General features: G+C 42.7%; 1 protein-coding gene across 1 annotated transcript in view; it reads left to right on the top strand.

Annotated features, from left to right (window-relative positions):
• The window catches only part of MYO1H (myosin IH), an 85,556-nt gene that overhangs the window by 55,498 nt on the left and 6,415 nt on the right, over positions 1-23,643 (top strand). The window contains exons 21-29 of the mRNA XM_068247067.1: positions 5,646-5,722; positions 8,367-8,435; positions 10,412-10,496; positions 12,558-12,717; positions 13,007-13,090; positions 13,168-13,261; positions 14,312-14,367; positions 18,026-18,161; positions 20,450-20,520. Of these exons, the coding sequence (XP_068103168.1) occupies positions 5,646-5,722; positions 8,367-8,435; positions 10,412-10,496; positions 12,558-12,717; positions 13,007-13,090; positions 13,168-13,261; positions 14,312-14,367; positions 18,026-18,161; positions 20,450-20,520 (832 nt within the window). The remainder of the gene's footprint in view (positions 1-5,645; positions 5,723-8,366; positions 8,436-10,411; positions 10,497-12,557; positions 12,718-13,006; positions 13,091-13,167; positions 13,262-14,311; positions 14,368-18,025; positions 18,162-20,449; positions 20,521-23,643) is intronic.

Here is a 23,643-nt window from a genome sequence, read left to right as displayed (position 1 = left end):
TGGTTTGCTTGCTGGTGGTTTAAAAGACATTTTATTGACAAGTTTAAAAATATCACCTAGCAGAAAACTCAGGTGAAAAAGTTATCTGCTAGGTGATATTTTCCTACTTTATCAATAAAATGCATTTTAAGCCAAAAGCAAGCAAAAAAATACTTTTAATAATCTTGACAGTTCTTTTTCATCTGCTTTTTGGTACTTTTTAATTGCAGAGTGCTGAAAAGTTATTTTAAAGGAAATGTGAAAAATGATCACCAAGGAGAAAACTTAGGAGAAACAGTGAATTGCAAATGGGCCCTTGTCATAAAATGCATTTTAAACCACCAGCAAGCAAGAAAATACTCCCAAATAATTTTGATAGTACTTTTTCACCAACTTTTGAGTACTTTTTCAATTGTAAAATAATGAAAAGTTGTGGAGAAAAAAGTAATTGCAAATGAGCCACTGTATCTCCTGCCATTATTGCCAAAATCATATGACCTTTGTGATTTGTGGATTCTTTGTACTTGAAATATTCTTTTCCCTTTTGACAAACATAAAAAAGTTTTTTTCCAGATTTTTTTTGCAAGTTTTTGATACAGTAAAATTTGATACTGAATTTTTGGATTATACTATATCTTGTGTGGTTTCACAAGTCGATTGATCCTCTTAACACATAAGCAGTAAAAATGTCGCCACCTGTGATCAATTTCAGAATGTAGATCAGGGTGAGGAAAGATTGTACAATGGGCAAACACTGACTAAATAATTATAAAGTAATTTTGTAAAATATAAGCACTTGTATCAATTATGTTATTTTCACCACAGTTCCACTTTAAGACCAAGGCTGAATTCTATGCAGCCTTACCTTCCTCACTACAGTCCTCATTTCTAAACATAAATCTGTAGGCAGCTGTATTGGCTTTTGTCATTCTAATTCCTAATTATACAGGAGGAGAGTTGCCATGCCATCTACAGGGACAAACCCAGGATTTTCAAGGGGGGGGGGGGGGGATTCCTGAAAGGTCTCTTTCGGCAAGCCGCACACTACCGCGCATGCGTTTGCCCACAAAAGAAGGGTGCCACTCTGGGGGGAAAGAAGGGAGGAGGGTGCCACTCTGGGTGGGTGCGAGTGGGTGGGTAGGAGGGTGCCATTGCGGGGAGAGGAGGGTGCCAACATGGGTGGGAGGAGGGTATCACTCTGGAGGAAGAGGAGGGTGCCAACATGGGTGGCTGGTAGGGTGCCACTTTGGGTGGGAGAAGGATGCCACTCTTGGGGGAGAGGAGGGTGCCAAAATCGGTGGGTGGTAGGGTGCCACTTTGGGTGGGAGGAGGGTGCCACTCTGGAGGGAAAGGAGGGTGCCAACATGGGTGGCTGGTAGGTTGCCACTTTGGGTGGGAGGAGGGTGCCAACATGGGTGGTGGTAGGGTGCCACTTTGGGTGGGAGAAGGGTGCAAACATGGGTGGGGTGAAGGGTGCCACTCTGGGGGGGAGAGGAGGGTGCCACTATGGGTGGGTAGAAGTGGGTAGGTAGGAGGGTGCCATTGTGGGGGGAGAGGAGGGTGCCAACATGGGTGGATGGTAGGGTGCCACTTTTGGGTGGGAGGAGGGTGCCAGCGTGGGTGGGGTGAAGGGTGCCACTCTGGGGGAGCGGAGGAAGGAGAGTGCCACTCTGTGAGGGTGGACTGGGGTGCCAGTGGGGAGAAAAGCCGCTGAAGTGTAATGCGGGGAGGGATGCCGACATCACTCCTCCCTCCCTATCAAGTGCCCCCTCCCGAGTCCCCTTGCAGAGAATGCGCAGCGGGTGTTTAGTTTACCTGAGTCTCTGCGCTCCAGGCGGCGTCTTCATTCTACTTCCTGTTTCGCGTCATGGGAAACAGGAAATGGAATGAAGAAGCCGGCCGGAGCGCACAGACAGGTAAACTAAACGCCCGCTGCGCGTTCTCTGCACGGGGGCTCGGGAGGGGCACTTGATGGAGAGGGAGGGAGGAGTGATATCGGCCTCCCTCCCCGCATTACACTTCGGCGGCTGGTGGTAATATTTTTTTTCATCACTGCCCAGCTGGCCGGGAGGAGGGGAGAGAGGGGGGGTCGCTGGATAGCGGGGTGGGGGTATTCTGGTCATCGGTAACCCCACCCTGCGTGCGCCAGTGCTCTAGATGCAGGCCAAGGACCTGTTCTCACTTTGGGCTAGATCAGGCATGGGCAAATATGGCCCTCCAGCTGTTAAGGAACTACAAGTCCCACAATGCATTGCAGGAGTCTTACAGCCACAGTCATGACTCATAAAGGCAAATGTGTTGTGGGACTTGTAGTTCCTTAACAGCTGGAGGGCAAAGTTTGCCGAGGCCTGGGCTAGATTCACTAAACTTCAGCAGCATGCAATGCAACTTTACCATCTTTACTCATATTACCAGATCACAATGTCAAGCAAATAATTTGAAGTTAACACCTTGAGTTTCAATTGAGCTAGACTTTTTAAAGCCTAAAGGTGGCCAATCTCTATGCAATCTGACTTTATAATTTTTATACAACCTTACCAACATCCATGTAGTATAACAGCAGATGATTCACTATGACTTGGATATATTTTTCAGTTAGCCTCTTTTTCTACATGAAAGTGGTAAAACTGGTGATTTATTGTACAGTCAGATTGCATGGTGTGTGGCCACCTTTATTATTATTTATTTTTATTTATATAGCGCCATATAGGCTTGGTTCACCCATAAATCTGTACATTACTGGTCCAGTCCAGTCCTATCCTGTCAGTTTTACCCGACAAGATTGGAACTGTACACCTGTGTGAACGCACCCATAGACAACTGATACAAAACAGGAAAGGTAAACCTTTTTTGTGTGCACTAAGCTACAGAAAATTCTAACAAAACTGATGCAAAACTGACAGGACAGGACTGGACCGGAAATGTACATATACTTATACAAAACTGATGCTAACTGTAAGAAACTGACAGGACAGGACTAGACACCTTTTATGTGTGAACCAAACCTAAAATAAGTGATGTTATCCATATCCATAGCTAGAAATGTCAGGCACTGCTTCATCCTTTGAAATTAGGAAGTTATTTGGATTAATGACAACACATACAGTGCAGAAAGAGAACATCCACTTGAAAATAGTTACCGTATTTTTTCTATCGAAACACCACATGATGAATGAAGACCATTACAGACAACCATGGGCGTCCGCAGAAAATTTTCCAGGGGGGGGGGGGGGCAAAAATGGGGGGCTGGAGTCATGGGCATGGCCATTAACCACGATGTGGGTGTGGTCACAGATGGAGCCAAATTTACATGAACTTAGCAATGGTGGGACATTAGACTAGGGCTACGGTAAGGATTAGATTGCGAGTGCCTCCGACACAGGTGCCCCCCAGTTTAGGTAGTGACAGGGAAACTTAAGCCATGCCCCCTGTGTGGCATTAAGACACACCCCAGATTTTGCAGGAGGGTGCCAGTGGGTGAGAGAGGGTGACAATGGGCAGGAGGGGGTGCTAGTGGGTAGGAGGAGGGTTCCCGTGTGTGGGGAGGGCAGTAGAAAGGCAGAGAGAGAGAGAGAGAGACTGCAGAGAGACACAGCTGAGAGGGAGAGTGACAGCTGAGAGGCAGAGAGAGAGAGACAGCAAAGAGAGAGAGAGAGAGAGAGAGCATAAAGGCAGAGAGAGAAAGCAGGGAGGCAGAGAGAAAGAGGAAGAGAGAGAGAGAGACAGCAGAAAGGCAGAGAGAGAGAGACAGCAGAAAGGCAGAGAGAGAGAGAGAGAGAGAGAGACAGCAGAAAGACAGAGAGAGAGAGACAGCAGAAAGGCAGAGAAAGAGAGAAAGAGTGCGAGCAGAAAGGCAAAGAGCGAGAGCAGAAAGGCAGAGAGAGAGAGAGAGAGCAGAAAGGCAGAGAGAGAGAGCAGAAAGGCAGAGTGAGAGAGAGAGTGAGAGAGCAGAAAGGCAGAGAGAGACAGCAGAAAGGCAGAGAGAGAGAGAGAGACAGCAGAAAGGCAGAGAGAGAGAGACAGCAGAAAGACAGAGAGAGAGAGACAGCAGAAAGGCAGAGAGAGAGAGAGAGAGAGAGAGTGGGAGCAGAAAGGCAGAGAGAGAGAGAGAGAGCAGAAAGGAAGAGAAAGAGAGACAGCAGAAAGTCAGAGAGAGAGGGAGAGAGAAAGAGAGAGAGCAGAAAGGCAGTGAGAGAGAGAGAGAGAGCAAGCAGAAAGGCAGAGAGAGAGAGAGAGAGAGAGAGAGAGAGAGAGAGAGAGAGAGAGAGAGAGAGAGAGAGTGAAAGCAAGCACAAAGGCAGAGAGAAAGAGAGAGGGTACAGAAAGGGAGAGAGAGAGAGACAGCAGAAAGGCACAGAGAGAGAGACAGCATAGAAGCAGAGAGAGAGAGAGCACAGAAAGGGAGAGAGAAAGACAGCAGAAAGGCAGAGAGAGAGAGCAGAAAGGCAGAGAGAGAGAGAGAGAGAGAGAGAGACAGCATAGATGCAGAGAGAGAGAAGAGAGAAAGACAGCAGAAAAGCAGAGAGAGAGCAGAAAGGCAGAGAGAGAGAGAGAGAAGAAAGGCACAGAGAGAGAGCGTGACAGCAGAAAGGGACATCAGAAAGGCAGAGAGAGTATAGTTGCCCCCAGTATAGCTAGTATAGTTGCCCCCAGTGTAGGTAGTGTATTTGCCCCAGTATTAGGATAGTTGCCCCCAGTATAACTAGTATAGTTGCCCCAGTGTAGGTAGTATAGTCACCCCCAGTATAGCTAGTATAGTTGCCCCGTATTAGTATAGTTGCCCCCAGTGTAGGTAGTAAAGTCGCCCCCAGTATAGCTAGTATAGTCGCCCCCAGTATAGCTAGTATAGTTGCACGCAGGGTAGGTAGTATAGTCGCTCCCAGTGTAGCTAGTATATTCGCCCCCAGTATAGCTAGTATAGTTGCCCCCAGTATAGCTAGTATAGTTGCCCCCAGTATAGCATAGTTGCCCCCAGTATGGGGGAAGCTTGGAAGAAGGGACAGCGGCAGGGAGGGGGGCCAGACCCCCCCACCTCCCTCACCTGGGTCCCCTCCTTTTGGCGCTTCCCCCCTACAAATTAGCAGCAGCAAATAGAATCGAGCATCAGCGGGCGGAGAGGAACTGCCTACCTTCTTCCTGCATTCCAGGCGATGGCGCGCAGCGTCATCGTCACGTGACACTGGTCTTCGACTTCTCCGCCACTCACTGTACTTCCGCTAATCAGGAAGCACAGAGAGGTGGAGAAGGCAGTGACCGGTGTCACGTGACGATGGTGCTGCGTACCATCGCCTGGAATGCAGGAAAAAGGTGAGTAATTCCTCTCCGCCTGCTGATGCCTGCTTCTGTTTGCAGCTGCTAATTTGGAGGGGGGAAGCGCCAGAAGGAGGAGACCCAGGCATGTGTCCCATTTTGCCCAATGTGCAGACAACTTGTTGTAACAATTTTCCTTTCTTTCCTCACATAAAGACGGTTGTCATTAGAAATGTTTTAATTCAGTAGGCACTAGGCTGCAGCAGGATTGGAATACATTACTTAATATTTTTATAACTAATATTGTATATTTCCAATGTTTAATTGGACAATTTATCTGTGACCTGTAATTTTTTAATTTGGTTTGCTGTTTATTTACAAGCATAAATTCACCATTTATTTTTCTCTCTTTGTAGAACCAAGTTGTTTATACGTTTCCCCCGCACATTATTTGCCACTGTGGATGCATTTGAACTTAAAAAGCATCAGCTAGGTAATTAAAAATGAGACAACTATTACAAAACATTATCTGAAAGCAAGCCTGGTATAAATTATACAGGAGGAGTCTGGCAGTGCTATTCACTTTGCTGTAATGCTGGTCTTCTGACATTACTACTTTCTTAATGACTCACCTAACATTCCACTCTACAAACTTGTTCCAGGTGAGTGAGTTGTAAGTTTAAAGTCAGGGTCGGGCTGTCTTTTGATATGTGAACCTGTGCAGCCACGGAGCCATGAGCACAGGCAAAAATGGGGTGCCAGCTCCATCCTAGACTTATACTGCACATGGATTCTTCTCTTCCACTAAAAGACACTGATGGACACCATGGCACATATCTGTACTCTGGCAACACATTGCAGCCCTCGTAACATTGCCACCTTCACCCTGATATTACTGCATTTAAATAAAAAAACAAGGATTGTGAAAGGAAATATATGATGGTTAAGATGTGATTCTATACGATTTTGCACAGAGGGCCATGAACCTTAAGGCTGTTCTTCAGGATTGTATGTTACAGACAGGCAACTTGCATTTTTAGAAGGTCACCAATGTGAGCTTCCATGTTTCTTATTAAGAAAATATCCAGCAATTTGAAAGGCCCCAGCAATACTCTCCACGTCTCCTGAACATCATAGAAAGACCTATATTAAAAATATAAAATAACACAAAGTAAGTAGCATTAACAACAAACTGGACACTTAGACCTACATTTTATATATCCCTGCAGAACATCATTCTCAAAACATAATAATGAAAAACTACCCAAAAAGGGTTAGGAAAACAAGCAAAAAACATAGGACCACTGTGGGAGTTTTCCTATTTACTCGCTCACACACTGTAGTTGGCATGCTGCATTGCACTTGTATGATGCCCATATATATGGCCTGGACCAGCTTTGTTCTGCAGATTGACTTTGCAGTCTGGACTGAAGAAAAGAACCCTCCTGTGGTTATGTGGTTGCAGGTTCCACTACTCTACAAATATACTGAAACCTCTCATAATTAATCTTAGAACCATCCACACAATGTATTTTTACCCACCTTTAATAAACTTCTCGGACATCTTATAAGTTACAAAGTGCATTATTAAAAACTTGATTATTACCTTTTGTACAGCCCACAGTACGTGCTTCACCTCCCGGGTAATCACAGGTCTACAAGTCATAACAGTGCCCCTTAGCCTCCCACACTATACTATGGGAGAGTACAGGGCCTTGTCTGCTATTCATCGTTCTTCCACCTGACCTCATGGGATCGAAACCATCGCTCAGGCACTCTCTCTCTGCTAGACCTTATTGGAGGGAGCACACCCTACGTTACCACTACTGCCATACCACTACAAGGCCTTCTGGAATGGAGTTTGGCCTGGACTGCCATACTTCTAAGCGATGCAATAGGCAGCTTGGCAGCCTGTATCAGGGGAAGACTCATGGTATAATGCAAATAATGTTATTTACCTTTTTTTTTTAAGTAAAGCATCATTTATGAGATGATTGGGGGATATGAGGGAAGGAGGTAAATGAAAATAATCAGCAGCACTGTGGTTTAAATCTGGACCAATATTTGGCTTTATACTTGACATCATAGTTCAGTTCTGGTTAGATAATCAAGGGCTGAAAATTGAAAACATTGTTTTCCAGATATTAAGTTGTGTCACTTTCAAAAGACAAGCTACAAGCAGTTAAGCATCTTTAGAGCTGCTTTCCATCAAACATGAGCAGATAACTGGTTGGGGTCCCAGCCAAATGCATTGTATTGTCCTTTCTTGTTAGAGTATGGAAAACGTCATCTAAATGAGTGAGAAAAGAAATCAGTACAGCAAAATACATGGTAAATTAAAGTGAAATTCCACTCCAGATTTTCTGATTCTCCAGTCAATAAAGCTCACTCCAGGTGAGCTGTGAGAGTTGTATGGTTTTTAATACGTATAATTTCCATGATTTACTATCCACTAAACACAGATACCAGCCAGAAAATGCCAGGCGATAAAATCAGCCTGCTCTACAAAACGGGTTGGTTCAGTGCTGGTAGATTTTGTGCTGGTGCCCACTTAAAGAGAGAACTAGTGGCAATTTAGTAACATCAGAGGTAGATTAGGCACGCCATGATAAAAACAACAATTTGCCTGTAAGCTGCCCCAAATCTTCCATTATGCCACACCAAACCCATACCCTCCTTCTGTTATCGCTTAAGCAATATCCTATTTTCAAAAACAGACTCAAGGCTTCTTGATCGATTTAGCTGATTACAAGTGTAGTAAGATAGGAGTTTATGAGCAACATGTGCACAAAAGCGTATACCTACAGTATACCGTAGTTGTGGTTTCAAAATGAAATGATATTTGAACTGCCTGGCAATTAAGTTGTGAATTTAGGGAAACATCATTTGTAATACCATTACCTTTGTAACATGACTTCCATATTAGTACTGGAACACGTTGTAGCAATTTGTAGTAAAAGTGGAATTACACTTTAAGCATAACTATTATTTCCCCATGATCATTGCTTTCTCATTTCCTTTTCACTCTATTATAATATCTTTGTAGTTTATTAAAATGACTTCTCCATTATTTGCATGATGTTAATCCTATACTAATTCTTACATGTATTTTGTGTGTATCTTTTCTTTAATTCTAGTTTCAAAAATCCAAGCCAAATACAAAGGGTGTTTAGGAAAAAGGGCTTTCATGAAACAGAAGAAAGCAGGTACAGTGAGCCATGGATTTATGCACTGACTCCCTTATGCCATTGGAATGGAAAGTCCAAGAATGTAGGAAATATGTAGGCTTGGTGTTGGTGGATCAAAGTTTGTGACTAGGAGATAAGCATACCCGGAAGCTTTTGAAGAGAAAGGAGCCTCAATGGGGGGGGGGGGGAGCCATACAAAATTTGGGGGAGAGGTCAAATTCTATCAGATTAATGCAATCGATCCATTTGTTTCCATTTTCCATTGATCTGATTGAATTGAATAGTAGCTTTCTTTCCATTAGTTGGCCCAAACAATTGTTTCCAATCAATATTGCGATTGAATCATAGAATGGTATTGTTAATGGCCACCTTAAGCAAGAACATCCTTGCTTAAGCTTCCTTGCTCATCCTCCCACTCGTGTACTGAGATAAAAATACAAGTTTAAAACAAAATCACTTAAAGAGACTCTGTAACAAACTTTTCAGCCTTAGTTCTTCTATCCTATAAGTTCCTTTGCCTGTTCTAATGTGCTCTGGCTTACTGCAGCTTTTCCTAATTGCACAGTGGCTGTGTTATCTCTGTTATATGATCTAATCTGTTTCCTTCTGTGGGCACAGTCGGGCTAAAGCTGGAATGTGTGGAATGTGCAGGGCTGCTTGTGATTGGTAGAAGCTATACACACCCCCTCCAGGCCCCCTGCAGGCTCTGTATGACTCACACACTCTGCTTATGTGAGCCTATCAGAAGCTGGTTAGTTTGTTTGTAAACACTGCCTAAAACTGTTAATTACAAGCCAGGTTTTCAGCAGAGAGTGGCAGAAACAGCACAGAGGGGCCCAGGAGAACATAATGAATAGAATGGTATGCTTTTTGCTGTTAAAATGTTAGAGTACAGATTCTCTTTAAAATACCTTAATTTGAGGTGAAGAAACATGACCATGTGACTGCTTGTTCACCTTGTTTTACATCTATACAGTTGAAGGACTGGTAACTTCTGAGAGGGTGAGGTGTGGCTTAGCTGCCACTTACCATCCCTCCCATTCAGGATGTGGGAAGGATCAGTGCAGGAGTGTGGGTCACGTGATTGATCTGTGTGACTCCAAATTAAGGTATTTCTAGTCATTTTAAACCTTTATTCTTATCATAGTAAACACTCAGAGGAGAAGCAAGGAAGTAAGCCAAGAAATAGGAGACCGGTGAAGGGCTTTAAATGATTTACTTTTTCATTTCAGTGTTAACTCAAAGCACTGTTTCCCCAGCCCTGTGTAGACACTCAGTGACAGGCCTTGCTTTTTTCTCTCTATAAACTCCTTAATTAGCTGATGAGTACTTGTTATGGATGTCTTCTAACATGCACTAAATCCACATGTACTGTATGTAAGCAACATACAAGCAAAGCAGTGCCTCCATTGTGAATTTGCTAGATTACATGGGTCCAGTTATTTTTAAATACATAGGGCTCGATCCAATTCACTTTTTCTCCTAGTTTTCTCCTGGGTGATATTTTCATATCTTATCAATAAAATACCTATGAGGGACGATCCTGCTGATAGGATCTCAGGGGGAGGGAGAAAATAGAAGAAAAAAAGATTTTATAAAAAAAAAAACCCAAACAAATAAATTAATAATAAAATAACACTGCCTGCAGCAGTGATCAGAGCCCACCAACACAAACCTCGTTGTTAAGCAGATAAGGGGGGGAGGGTGATCCATGATCCATTTGTGTGATCAGTTATATGGCTCTGCAGCGAGCTATTAAAGCTGTAGAGCACTGAATTGTAAAAAATAGCCTGGTCACTGGGGGGAGAGAGGGGAGCCTGTGGTCCTTAAGTGGTTAAACAGAAGATAAAAAATTACCTCCTGGGAGAAATTTCGGAGAAAAAGTGAATTGAATCAGGCCTATAGTCCGTTAATAATAAAGTGCATAGTACTGTAAGCCTGTATATAACAAACTACTGGAGAAAAGCTCTTCATTATCCACTTTTCCTTTTAAGCTGTAAAGCTGGAAGCATGCTGGCGAGGAGTTTTAGGGCGCCGGGAAGCCAAGAAGCGGCAATGGGCTGCTCAGACCATCAAAAAGTAAGTAGGAAATTATTTCTAAATAACAAAATAGTGGACCAATATAGTGGACTTTAGGACCTCTTAGGGTAAAATGCCAAAGTGTCTCTGAGCTTACAGTCAGCTGAGCAATAAAAAAAATTCTACTGGTGCTTTAAATTATCAAATAACTACAGACTAAATTGTCTGCGACTATCATACATAATCATAGGAGTCTGATAGCTGCATGCTTAAAAAAAAGTTACACCATTTTAACACAAAATCTGTCATCAATATAACACTATGCTTCTGTAGGTTTTTGTAACTGAATGCCATTCAATATTATCTTTCCCCTGTAACAGGCTGCAAAAAAATGCAGTAGATGAAAACAGACCATTTAAAGAGGAGCTAAACCCAGGACTTCCTCTCTGCTCTAAAATATAAGCAACAGCATAACAACCTTTACAGAAAAAACATTTCGTTGTTACTGCTTACAGAGCTCCTCTGAGATGCTGCAGTGTAGTTACGTCCTGGTATCATGGAAGTAGTTAGTGTATTTGGGAGAAGCAAAACAAACAAAAAATCCCTGCAGGTGCACCACAAACACCAAGCTCAAAGTCTAAATAATTAATCAGGAATATAACCAAAGACACGGAAGATCAAAAATTGAAAAATTACTTTTTCTTTTTTATTTGCAAAAAGGTGCAGAAATATGTACACAAATTCTTTAATCACGTAAAAAAGTGCATATAATTGATTGAAAAAAAAGGCAACAACATTGATTTGTTTCGGGTTGGTAACCCTTCTTCAAGCCTTAAAATATATAGTGAACATCTGCACAGTTGGAATACAAGGTAGAAACTCATCTGGTCAAATATAAAGCCAGGGCAGACCACCACAAGATCAAACAAAGAGCCGCATGGAGACCGGACATCCAAACAGGGTGTTGGATGTCCGGTCTCCATGCGGCTCTTTGTTTGATCTTGTGGTGGTCTGCCCTGGCTTTATATTTGACCAGATGAGTTTCTACCTTGTATTCCAACTGTGCAGATGTTCACTATATATTTAAAGGCCTGAAGAAGGGTTACCAACCCGAAACAAATCGATGTTGTTGCCTTTTTTTTCAATCAATTATATGCACTTTTTTACGTGATTAAAGAATTTGTGTACATATTTCTGCACCTATTTGCAAATAAAAAAGAAAAAGTAATTTTTCAATATTTGATCTTCCGTGTCTTTGGTTATATCCCTGATTAATTATTTAGACTGGTATCATGGAAGCACATACAGGGTTAACGTCCCATGTATACATATAGCCTGTCTGAATGGCACACCACGGCAAAGATCAGGCAGAGCTGACAGATCAAATTACACGGACTCATTACTAACAAATACGAGAGAATTAGACAGGTTGTTATCTTTAAATACAAACAGGGTGGGTTCCTCTGTGTTTACCTTCTCTACTGTGGAAGAGATAGGTCCTCTTTAAAGTGGTCTGAAAGTCAGCATTTCTACTTTGCTATAAAAGATTCCTCACAGCTTGAAAGCTACTATCCCAGATATTTTTTTAGCAGAACATCACTGAAATGGTTAAACAAAGCACTTTGTCTTGCTATTCAGCTTCAAATCCGCATCCAACCTGGAGATAACAGTATCTTTGTTTGCATTCCAATGTTGATACATGTGTGTAAACACAGCGTAACCACAGTGTAAAAAGTGAAAAGGAGCTCTATGTGAAGCTTTCTGTACTTCAAGCACATAAACAGCTCAGAACAGCTAATTAGAAGATGTTAATATATAATAAAAAGCAGTTTGAATAAAATGCAATGGCGGGTTTCAGGGCAAGATAAACTACACTTTGGAAACTTGTAATTTGTAGACAGACAATATTACCGTACTTGGGCACTAAAGCAAATATGATAACTGTATGAGTAATAAAAAGTAGGAAAACACATTTTTATTGAATGTTATGTCGGAGTTTCAGACCACTAGTCCTGATATATTTGAATATCTGGAATACATAGAGATTAATTGATGCAGATTGCTTTTTTTCTTAGGAAAATTGACAATATATTTTAAGGATAAGTTTCTGTTTTATTTCAGATTCATTTGCGGTTTTATAAATCGCAATAACTCTCCTAATGACACAAACAGAGACTTCCTCCGTCTGATGTATTACAACTACCTCAGCAAACTGAGGGAGCATTTGCCCAAAAATATCTTGGACAAGACCTGGCTGGCTCCCCCATCAGCAATGACAAAGGTACGTTATTTGCAAAATTATCATAAATTAAGTACATCAAATACTGTATATATAATACATTTTAGTCAGCTCGGTGGGTGCTAAAATGTGTACTGTGTGTGCACTTTATGTTTATGCTTGTGTTTAAACAGTAATGAAAATCATAAAAGTACAGTCTAAATTGAGATGGCAGCTTTTGTTAGAGTTTTGAATCCTTACGATTTTACATTTTTTCTTGCAATGAATGCCAGACAAAAAGTTTCCTAAAATTTCCAGAAGAGAATTTTGAACAGTGTTTTCTACCTTTCAGACCTCAGATATACTTCATAAGATGTGCCTCAGAACCTTAGTAAGGAAATACTGCAGAACGATTACTCCCCAGAAAGCTGAGCAGGTACAACATTTACAGTACTTTAAAGTAGAATTAGCTTCATCTATTGCTCTAATTCTTCATTTGTTCTATATACAAAGATGCAACAGAAGGTTCTGGCCAGTGAAATTTTCTCTGGAAAAAAGGAAGGCTACCAGGAAAGCCTTGGACAGTTTTTTGAAGACAGTCGAATACGTGAGTATATTTTTGAAATTAGTTAATACAAGGCCTGTATACATATTGTCTCACCAACATCTGTCAGCTGGAAAGAAAACATCCAGAATGGCCATGAGGCAAGAAGAGGGCTTACTGTCCCAATGGGCTCTGCCAGAAGTGATAGCACACAGACAGACTGAGAACAAATCACAGATGGTGGTCAGTCTTGATGGCCAGGTTGTGTGCATCCAGGAACCAGACTGCTGGGTGACAAAGGTGTCCACACAAGAGTCTCAAGTGCTGGGGGCAGGGCCGGGCCGAGGCAGAGGCGAGAGAGGCTCCAGTTTCAGGGCGCAGTGTAGGAGGGGGTGCACAACTCACTCAGCTATCATTCCCCTATTGTGCTGAAGCAGAGAGAAATAAGAAAAGGGGATACATGGCAGTGACTTAAAGCCCGATAACTAGAGATTAAGGTGTTGGATGCCTGGGGCGCCTCTTAGCCTAAAGGTGGCCACACACGACACAATAAAATGATCCGATTTTACGGCCATTTGATAAAAACGATCGGATCTCCCGACAAAATCGAACGCTTTTTTCATTCGACTGAAAAATTTGATCGCATTTCCGTTTTCTTCGATTTTTATCGATCCGGAATGCCAGATATTTTTCTTCAATCTTATTGTATGGTGTGTGTTAGATTGTCTATTTATTAATATACACATCCTAGCAATTTTGTCAAAGTTTCCAATCATTTTTATCATAATTGGGGAAAATTGAACATATGTGTGTGGTACATTGGTCATATTTTTGAAATGTTACAATCAGTCAGAAAAAAGTATTGCAATTCTTAAATTGAACAGATATTTAAAAAATTGTATGGTGTGTGGCCACCTTAATAGCAATGTGTGACAGCTGGGATGGGAGGGATGGAGGGGCGCACTTTGGTGTCTCAGCCTTGGGTGCTGGAGGACCTTGTCCCGACTCTGGCTGGGGGCCTCAGGCTAGTCCTGAACAGCCTCCGCGTTCTAGAAAAGTACTTAGCATATGTAGGCTTCCTTTAAGAATTTTATATTGTTATTTGATCCTTAGGTGAGCAAGACCTCAATCCAAAACTGCTTACGGCAATGGTCTATGACAAGATTAAGGTAAGACATTTGCTATTGCACTGAGCTTGCTCATTTGTTACATTTCTTTCTTTATATTAGTAATAAGGTAAAGGGCTAAGCATTAGTACTCTATTATGATTATTACATACTACAACCTTATTTCCTCCAAAAATTGGACTGTGTCAAATATACATGAGAAGAGTATGTGGCGATTTGCAAATCATTTAAACCCTGTATTTAACTTAAAATAGTACGACAACAAATCAAATATTAAAACTGTAAAATATTATTGTTTATGAAAAATATATGCTCATTTTCCATTTGTTTTGAGGAGAATGGAAAAGTTGTGTAATGAAAAAAACTCAAAAACTGAGACTGCACACTGCACACATGTTTCGGGCGGAGCCCTTCCTCAGGTGTGGCACACCTGAGGAAGGGCTCCGCCCGAAACATGTTGTGTATGTGCCCCTACATGTTCACTAATACAGCTTGTTGCTGAAGGCTTTTGTGTGCAGTCTCCGTTTTTGAATTTGTGCACTGGCACGAGGGTCTGTCTTAGGCCCACAAGGTGGGTGACGTGTGAACCTTTGGAGCTGTAATGAAAAAAACACCTGTTGGATCATATCACCGCTAAGTAGGTGCATTGGCAACACTGCTAATAATACAGTTGAGTTTAAAAGACAATCTTTAGTGGAAATCACTGCTTGGGTTCAGGAAAAGATGCATAACTATAAAGTGTGCAGCCCCCAGGGATCCAAAGTCTGTGAGGAGCCCCAGATCCTTATCCTCCCTTCTTCTGATACAGGGGCTGCCCCTCCAACAGCAGGTATTGTTGCGGTTACACTTTTTATGGGTGGTAAAGTAAAGGTTCTGCACTATTAAGGGAGGGTGTTATAGTGGACTCCTGACCCTGGGAGTCATTACCAGAAAAAGGTTGTGAAGGGTGGGAGGGGACATGATTTGTAGTTATACCCTTACTCAAGAATACTTCTGCAGAAAATTGTTTGTAAAAACACTTTGCCATTGCTTCCATAAGTGCAAGTTAAAAGTTTATCGTGCAAAAAAAGAAACCATACATAAAACATGATCCAGAAACACTGCTGCTTTCTCTAAACCCTTGCTCATTTTAGATAGACTAATGCTGGGAATACACGATGCATTTTTTTCGGTCGATTTTCCGGTCGATCGATTTTTCGATTCGTTTTTCCTCTTGTTTTTCTGCATGATTTTCTTATCTTTTCTTATCAGTTTCCATTCACTTCTATGAGAAATCGAGTGGTAAAACGATCGAAAGTAAGGTTTGACATGACGGAAATGATCTATCGAATCTATTTGCCAAAAAAACGCATAGTATATTCCCAGCATAAGACAAAGTAGAATACCATTTTATGGTCTGCTTAATCAGCTTGTTATCAGCATACAGTTCCAATTCCAGCATCCATGATGGCATGGAGGTGCACATCTGAGAAGTCACCATGGATATCTTGTAAATCTGAGAAGGCACTATAAATCTAATATGAAAAATACAGGTCTCTGAGCAACATATGGTGCTACCCAGATGACATGATTTTCAGGGACAGCTTCATTATTTCAGTAAGATAATGCCAAACCACAATCTGAACATATTACAGCAACATGTCCTCACGAAAGTTGCTAATGACCTACTGGCAGCTAAATCCAAAGGCCAGTTCTCCATTCTAATACTCCTTGACCTTTCCTCTGCCTTTGACACGGTTGATCATGCTCTGCTTCTGCAGACACTGTCATCTTTAGGAATCAAGGGACAAGCACATTCCTGGATCTCCTCTTATCTCTCTGGACGCTCTTACACTGTGTCCTTCTCTAACACCAATTCCTCCCCACGCCCACTGTCTGTTGGTGTTCCTCAAGGCTCTGTTCTTGGGCCACTTCTTTTCTCAGTCTACATCCGTGGCCTGGGACAACTAATTAACTCTTTTGGCTTCCAGTATCACCTCTATGCGGATGACACCCAAATCTATCTCTTAGCTCCTGATCTGGCATCACTACTATCTAGAGTCCTTGACTGTCTACGTGCCGTTTCTGCATTTATGTCCTCCCGTTTCCTCAAACTCAACATGAGTAAAACGGAAATTGTGATTTTTCCACCATCGCTATCTACACCCCCACCAATTGCAACCATAACGGTAGACAACACCCCAATAACCTCAACCACTAAGGCCCGCTGCTTGGGGGTTATACTCGACTCAGAGCTCTCCTTTAAACCTCACATTGCCTCATTAACCACCACCTGCTATTTCCAGCTCAAAAATATATTCCGTATCCGTCCCTTCCTCACGCAAGAGGCCACCAAGATGCTTGTACATGCCTTAATCATCTCCCGCCTAGACTACTGCAACACCCTGCTCTGTGGGCTACCACAAAAAAGGCTAGCACCTCTCCAATCCCTTCTAAATTCAGCGGCCCACCTCATTCACCTCTCCACACGCTCTTCCGATGCAGCCCCACTATGCCGTTCTCTCCACTGGTTACCTATTACCCAGAGGATCCAGTTCAAACTCCTGACTCTAACATACAAAGCCCTCCATGAGTTGTGCCCTCCATACATCTCATCACTAATCTCAAGATATTGTCCCTCCCACAACCTCCGCTCCTCCCAAGAAATTCTCCTGGCCTCTAAGCTGATCACCTCCTCTCATGCTCGCATCCAAGACTTTACACGCGCATCATCTCTTATCTGGAACTCTCTTCCACAGCCTGTACGTCATGCTCCAAACCTGGACATCTTCAAACGCACTCTTAAAACACACCTTTTCAGACAAGCTTATAACATTCTATAGCCCTTATTTACTTATTTGACACAATGTAATCAGAGGCAAAGGGTCACTGCCTCATCCATCCTCCACTCCCTTACTTAATGTGTCCCCCACTACCCACTAGATTGTAAGCTCGCAAGGGCAGGGTCCTCCTCCTAATGTTTACTGTTTTTGTCACAATATTTGTGCTGCTTGGAACTCTGTTTTACAATTTGTTAGTATATCTATGTTCCCCTTGTCGTCTTATTGTGCTTTGTAAAGCGCTGCAGAATATGTTGGCACTATATAAATAAAAAAATAATAATAATAATAATAACATGGCTCCATAGTAAAATAATCAGAGCGTAAAACTGATCTATCTGCAGTCCACACCTTGTACTCTGAAAACATTTGGCACATTATGAAAACAAAATATATATGACAAAGGAGACTCTCAAATGTTGAGATGCAGACATCCTATATTATCAATATACAGCAGTTGGTCTCCTCAGTTCCCTAACATTTACAGAGTGTTGAAAAAGTGGTAAATAGTGTTGGTGCTCAACTCCAGGTTTCCTCATTCAGAGGAAATCCTGAGCTTTCTATGCATTTCCCCTATGTGACAATATTTATGTTTAAAGGTTCTTAGAAAATATAGCACCAGGCTTTAAACCGTCACGGTATACCACTGGATGAATGTTAGTTTTCTGTTTACATTCAGTGGAACATTAATTCATTAAGCTGATATGTTACATCTTTTTTCAGTGACTTTACAAGATTTTCTGCTGTAGAACCACAGGAATAGGCTGACAGTTCTGCATTTAAATAGGACCTGCAAGGTTCTACTACAGTTTAGACTAATTTGAAATTTGATGACAAAGGCACTTTATGTGATGACTTGTGTCAAATTTGTATTCACTTAGTATGGCATCCCAACAATCAAGTATGACAGACACGGCTTCAAAGCTCGACCTCGGCAACTGCTGTTGACACAGACAACACTATATGTGACTGAGCAACTCAAAATCAAGCAAAAGATTGAATACTCAAATATAAAAGGTGAGTAAAAGTATACAACTATATCTTGCAGCAAAGATTCATTTTATTCCAACAATGTTGGAAGACAAGGTCTTGTGTACACTTTACAATTCAAACATGTGTTTTGATGCAAACCATGTGCATTTGTATGCATTTAATGTACAGGTTTGCATCAAAGATACAGTACAATACACCAGGAATTGCATGTTGTGTGTAAAATGTTAAAAACAATAATGGTGCACAAGCCAGCCTGGGGCCCCAGGAACTCTCACTGCCCGGGGCCCCAGAACCAGCATGCAACACCATATGTGAGCGCAGCCAAGCCCTGGATCTGCCACACCCAGGAGCTTGTCCCCAACTGCTCTAAGACTTACCAAACACACAGGAGATACTCACTACCCAAACAGTTCTCTGCTGCTTATATAAAGCCTGCAGGCTGCTTGTAAGCCAATCAAGAAGTGCACATACACATGACACCTAGTCTGCAGTGATTAATTCAAACAGAAGCTGAGCTACTCAGCTAGTAATTGGAGAGGGTTTCAGTTGCATATAGACAATGGCTATTGTCGGGGGGCAGATGAGAGGGTATATCCTGCACGCTGGTGCCCCCTGCTGGCCATATAGCCATTGTCTATATGCAACTGAAACCCTCTCCAATTACTAGCTGAGTAGCTCAGCTTCTGTTTGAATTAATCACTGCAGACTAGGTGTCATGTGTATGTGCACTTCTTGATTGGCTTACAAGCAGCCTGCAGGCTTTATATAAGCAGCAGAGAACTGTTTGGGAAGTGAGTATCTCCTGTGTGTTTGGTAAGTCTTAGAGCAGTTGGGGACAAGCTCCTGGGTGTGGCAGATCCAGGGCTTGGCTGCGCTCACATATGGTGTTGCATGCTGGTTCTGGGGCCCCGGGCAGTGAGAGTTCCTGGGGCCCCAGGCTGGCTTGTGCACCATTATTGTTTTTAATTTTATTGTAGATTCCCATGCAGTTTAGTTAGGAATAAAAAAAAAGGGGGGGCAGATGAGAGGGTATATCCTGCACGCTGGTGCCCCCTGCTGGCCATATAGCCATTGTCTATATGCAACTGAAACCCTCTCCAATTACTAGCTGAGTAGCTCAGCTTCTGTTTGAATTAATCACTGCAGACTAGGTGTCATGTGTATGTGCACTTCTTGATTGGCTTACAAGCAGCCTGCAGGCTTTATATAAGCAGCAGAGAACTGTTTGGGAAGTGAGTATCTCCTGTGTGTTTGGTGTGTAAAATGTTCTCTGCAGTAGAATAACACATTGTATGCCAATAGAGGTTTGCAAATTAATTACACATTGCACATTGTGTCACAGCTGACACCACCACATAATGCTGAGAATACACGATGAGTTTTTTCAGCAGATTTCCTGGCCGATAGATTTTCTGATCGTTTTTCCGGTCAATTTCCATTCACTTCTATGAGAAAATCAATCAGAGAAACTATCAAAATCAGGTCGGAAATTATCTGTCAAGCCATCTAACTGCAAGAAAACCTCATGGTGTATTCCATTTCCCAGCATAAGGGGATAAGGGGCCTTATGCGCAAACTGCCAGTAAATTAGCCAATGCTCAGGCTGCACACTTCAATATTATCAGTACTAATAATGCCAGCAGAGTACCATGTGATGTGCAATTAGTGCGATCCATGGTACATTGGTAAGGCACACCACAGTTACTACAGCAATGCTCACGTTACCCATGTACCACGAGTCGCATTGATTGCACAATGCACAGTCCTCTGTTGGCGTTAGTACTGGTAATATTGTCATGCGTTCAGGTTCATAAATCAGGCCCAGTTTGCACAAACCCTGACTTTCACCACACACTTAACCTCCCTGGCAGTAATCCTGAGTGTAGCTCGGGCTAGCCGCCAGGAGCTCAATGCAGAGTATAGCGCACAGTGAGCGCTTTTACTCACCTCCCGGGGGATCCAGATGTCGGCCATTCTCCATCTTGTCCTCAGGATCACTCTGGTGAGATCGCCATCATCTACTGTATCTCACTATAGAGTTACAGCAGAAGACGGAGGTAAAATTGCAACATTGGAGCCCAGGGAGGTGAGTGAGAGCAGGGGTTGCTGCAGTGACTGGCGGCATGATTTTTTCCCTGAATTTAGGGTCTGAAACATTTTAAAAAGACCCTAAAATCCAGAAATAATCATACCGCCAGGGAGGTAAACAAATAAGCAGTTTCACTATCAAGTGGTAAAAACAATACGCCTATAGGCGTAACAACAAAAAAGATGAACTTTATAAGTATCTTTCTACTTATTTTACATTTCAGAAGTTTCTGTCAGTAACTTGAGTGATGGATTCCTGATCATTCATGTATCTCCAGAGGACAAAAAGCAGAAGGTAAGACCAGATATAAGTAAATGCATTCTGGGTCTCAATGCACTGTAGAAGCAGTGAGCACAGCTGCTATTATTTTCCAGGGACACTCATAAATCATAGCAGTCACAGCCAGGGATAAGAAATCTACCCAGACTTCTGTTAGAACTATGTGCGATCACTTCAGTGAATCGTTTGGTAAAGCATGATGACCAGATGGGGATTCAATAAGTGAGTGGAATACAGTTGGGATCCTGCCTTTTCTATCTGGAAGAGGGTATGGGCATTACAGAATTATTACCCACTCCCTGTAATGTCAGTGCACTATTAAACAGGTAAAGAACAGTGTTATTACAGTCACTCCTGGTCCACACTGTTGTCATCTCTGGTCAGGACTTCTGCAACGCCCTACAGTCTGGACTTCCTGAGATCAGACTCATCTGACTCCTGCAACCCCTTATGAACACAGCAGCCAGGCTCATTCTTTAATCCCGCCACTCCTTTTCAACTGCCCCTCTTTGCAAGTCACTTAATTGGCTCCTTGTCCCCCTCAGAATTAAATTTAACTCCTTTCCTTGGCATATAAATCCATCCACCATACCTGCTCCTGTATATCTTGTTTCTTATACAGATGTATTCCCCAAATCAATTAGTTCCCTCAACACTATGGATGTCCATTGTTGCTTACTTGATATAATTGTACCTCTCATCATCTGTTCACGACTAGAGATGGCCCGAACCTCCGATTTTCGATTCGATAACCTCCCGCGAAAGTTTGGTTCGCGTGAACTTTCGCAAACCGCAATAGACTTCAATGGGGAGGCGAACTTTGAAAAATAGAAAAAATTATGCTGGCCACAAAAGTGATTGAAAAGATGTTTCAAGGGGTCTAACACCTGGAGGGGGGCATGGCGGAGTGGAATACACCCAAAAGTCCCCGGGAAAAATCAGGATCAGACGCAAAGCAGCGTTTTAAGGGCAGAAATCACATTAAATGCTAAATTGCAGGCCTAAAGTGCTTTAAAACATGTTGCATGTGTATACATCAATCAGGGAGTGTAATTAGAGTACTGCTTCACACTGACACACCAAACTCACTGTGTAACGCACCGCAAACACCTGTTTGTGTAGTGACGGCCGTGCTGGACTGGTGCGCACCATGGCCAGAGTGCAGGCGATAGCGGTTTTCAAGCCCATATGGTAGTTAGGCATAGGTAGGTGTCCCAGTAGTTAGCTAGGCATAGGTAGGTGTCTCAGTAGTTAGCTAGGCATAGGTAGGTGTCTCAGTAGTTAGCTAGGCATAGGTAGGTGTTCCCTTATAGGTAGGTAGGTGCCCCAGTAGTTAGCTAGACATAGGTAGGTGTTCCCGTATAGGTAGGTAGGTGCCCCAGTAGTTAGCTATGCATAGGTAGGTGTTCCCGTATAGGTAGGGAGGTGCCCCAGTAGTTAGCTAGGCATAGGTATGTGTTCCCGTATAGGTAGGTGGGTGCCCCAGTAGTTAGCTAGGTATAGGTAGGTGTCCCAGTATAGATAGTTAGACAGGGCCTGGCACAGTATAGCGATTACCAAGGTCCAGCTGCAACAGATAGGGCTGTATAATGCAGTGTCAGTGGGCAACACAACAAAAAAAAACAGATCACAAGAACAAGATTAGCTCTCAAAAGAGCTGTTGTGGAGTGATATTTTAGCAATAAGAATCAGCAAGGAGCAAGCTAACAAGCGCCTAACTAATCTTTCCCTATGAGAGAGTCTACAGCAGCTGTCCCTTCTCTACTTACTGCAGGCACACGGGTGAGTCCAAAGCCTGACGCTGCCTGCCTTTTAAAAGGGGGGGGGGGAGTGGCTCCAGGAGAGAGTGTAGCCTGATTGGCTACAATGTGCCTGCTGACTGTGATGTAGAGGGTCAAAGTTGACCCTAATGGTGCATTATGGGGGCGAACCGAACTTCCGTTTGCGGTTCTCTTCGCGAATGCGAAACCACCGGAAGTTCCCCGGGAACCGTCCACCGGCGAACCATTCGGGCCATCTCTATTCACTACCTGCTATAGTTTTATTTGAGTTAAAAGTTTAAATAGTTTAAAGGGATAAGTCCCAAATAAAGCACTTGAAACAAAAAGAAAAACCGAGAGCCCAATATAGTGCAGTAAGTCTAGCAATTGTTGGAAAATAATTAACATATGTGGATATACTCACAAACATGGGTTACCACATAGGCAACCACTTGAAATGCAGGTGGGGAGCATTAGAACCTGACCCCACTCAGGTTTAAGAAGTCGCTCTCTGTAGATAGAAAGAAGGGGACAGTCCCCTCCACCCAAGGTGGACTATATACTGTGCAAATTTGGACAGAGGCGCCAGGCAGGTTAAAATGATCTAAAAACAACTAAAAAGGAGGAGTACAGGTGGACTTACCTCCTGAAATGATGGACAATCGAGATTGTTCAAATCGCAAATAACAATTTATTTTGTGGGTTACAGAGGCGCATTGCCACTATTGGACCTTTTTGAGCTTGCACTCCTTGCCTGATGAAGCAGGTTATACCTGCGAAACGTGTTGCGGAGTGCCAAAATAAATTGTTGTTTGCGATTTGTACAATCTCGATTGTCCATCATTTCAGGAGGTAAGTCCACCTTGTACTCCTCCTTTTTAGTTGTTTTTAGATCATTTTAACCTGCCTGGCGCCTCTGTCCAAATTTGCACAAGTCCCAAATAAAGTATTTGTTATATTTTTAAACACTAGTTTTGGTTTACTTGCATGTTGGATGTAGTGTAAGTATCCATTCAGCGACGCTCATGCCACGCTCTGCTGCACAGACTCACTGGTGCTGGGGATACACTAAGATTCATTATTACTGCCAGACAACATCGTGTTACAAGATGACATACTTTATGCACCGTTATTGGTAATTTAATTAGATGTCACTACAATTAAAATGGCCCCGGTTGAGCATCATATTGTCACAATCCGTAACATTTTCAGGGCCAAGTGTCCAAAACCTGGAACTGGCCTGGAGAATAAGAGTGACATTTAAAGTACCCCTGAAGTGAAAAAATACATTAATTGAGCCTGTTGTAGGCAAGTCTACCTGCAGCTAACTATGCTCCTGCTACTTATTGTCCATGGGGTCTCCCATACCAGACCTCTT

The sequence above is a fragment of the Hyperolius riggenbachi genome, chromosome 1 (assembly GCF_040937935.1).
Source record: "Hyperolius riggenbachi isolate aHypRig1 chromosome 1, aHypRig1.pri, whole genome shotgun sequence".
NCBI lineage: Eukaryota > Metazoa > Chordata > Amphibia > Anura > Hyperoliidae > Hyperolius > Hyperolius riggenbachi.
Note: the sequence above shows the minus strand (reverse complement) of the source record. Positions and strands in the feature narration are given on the sequence as shown.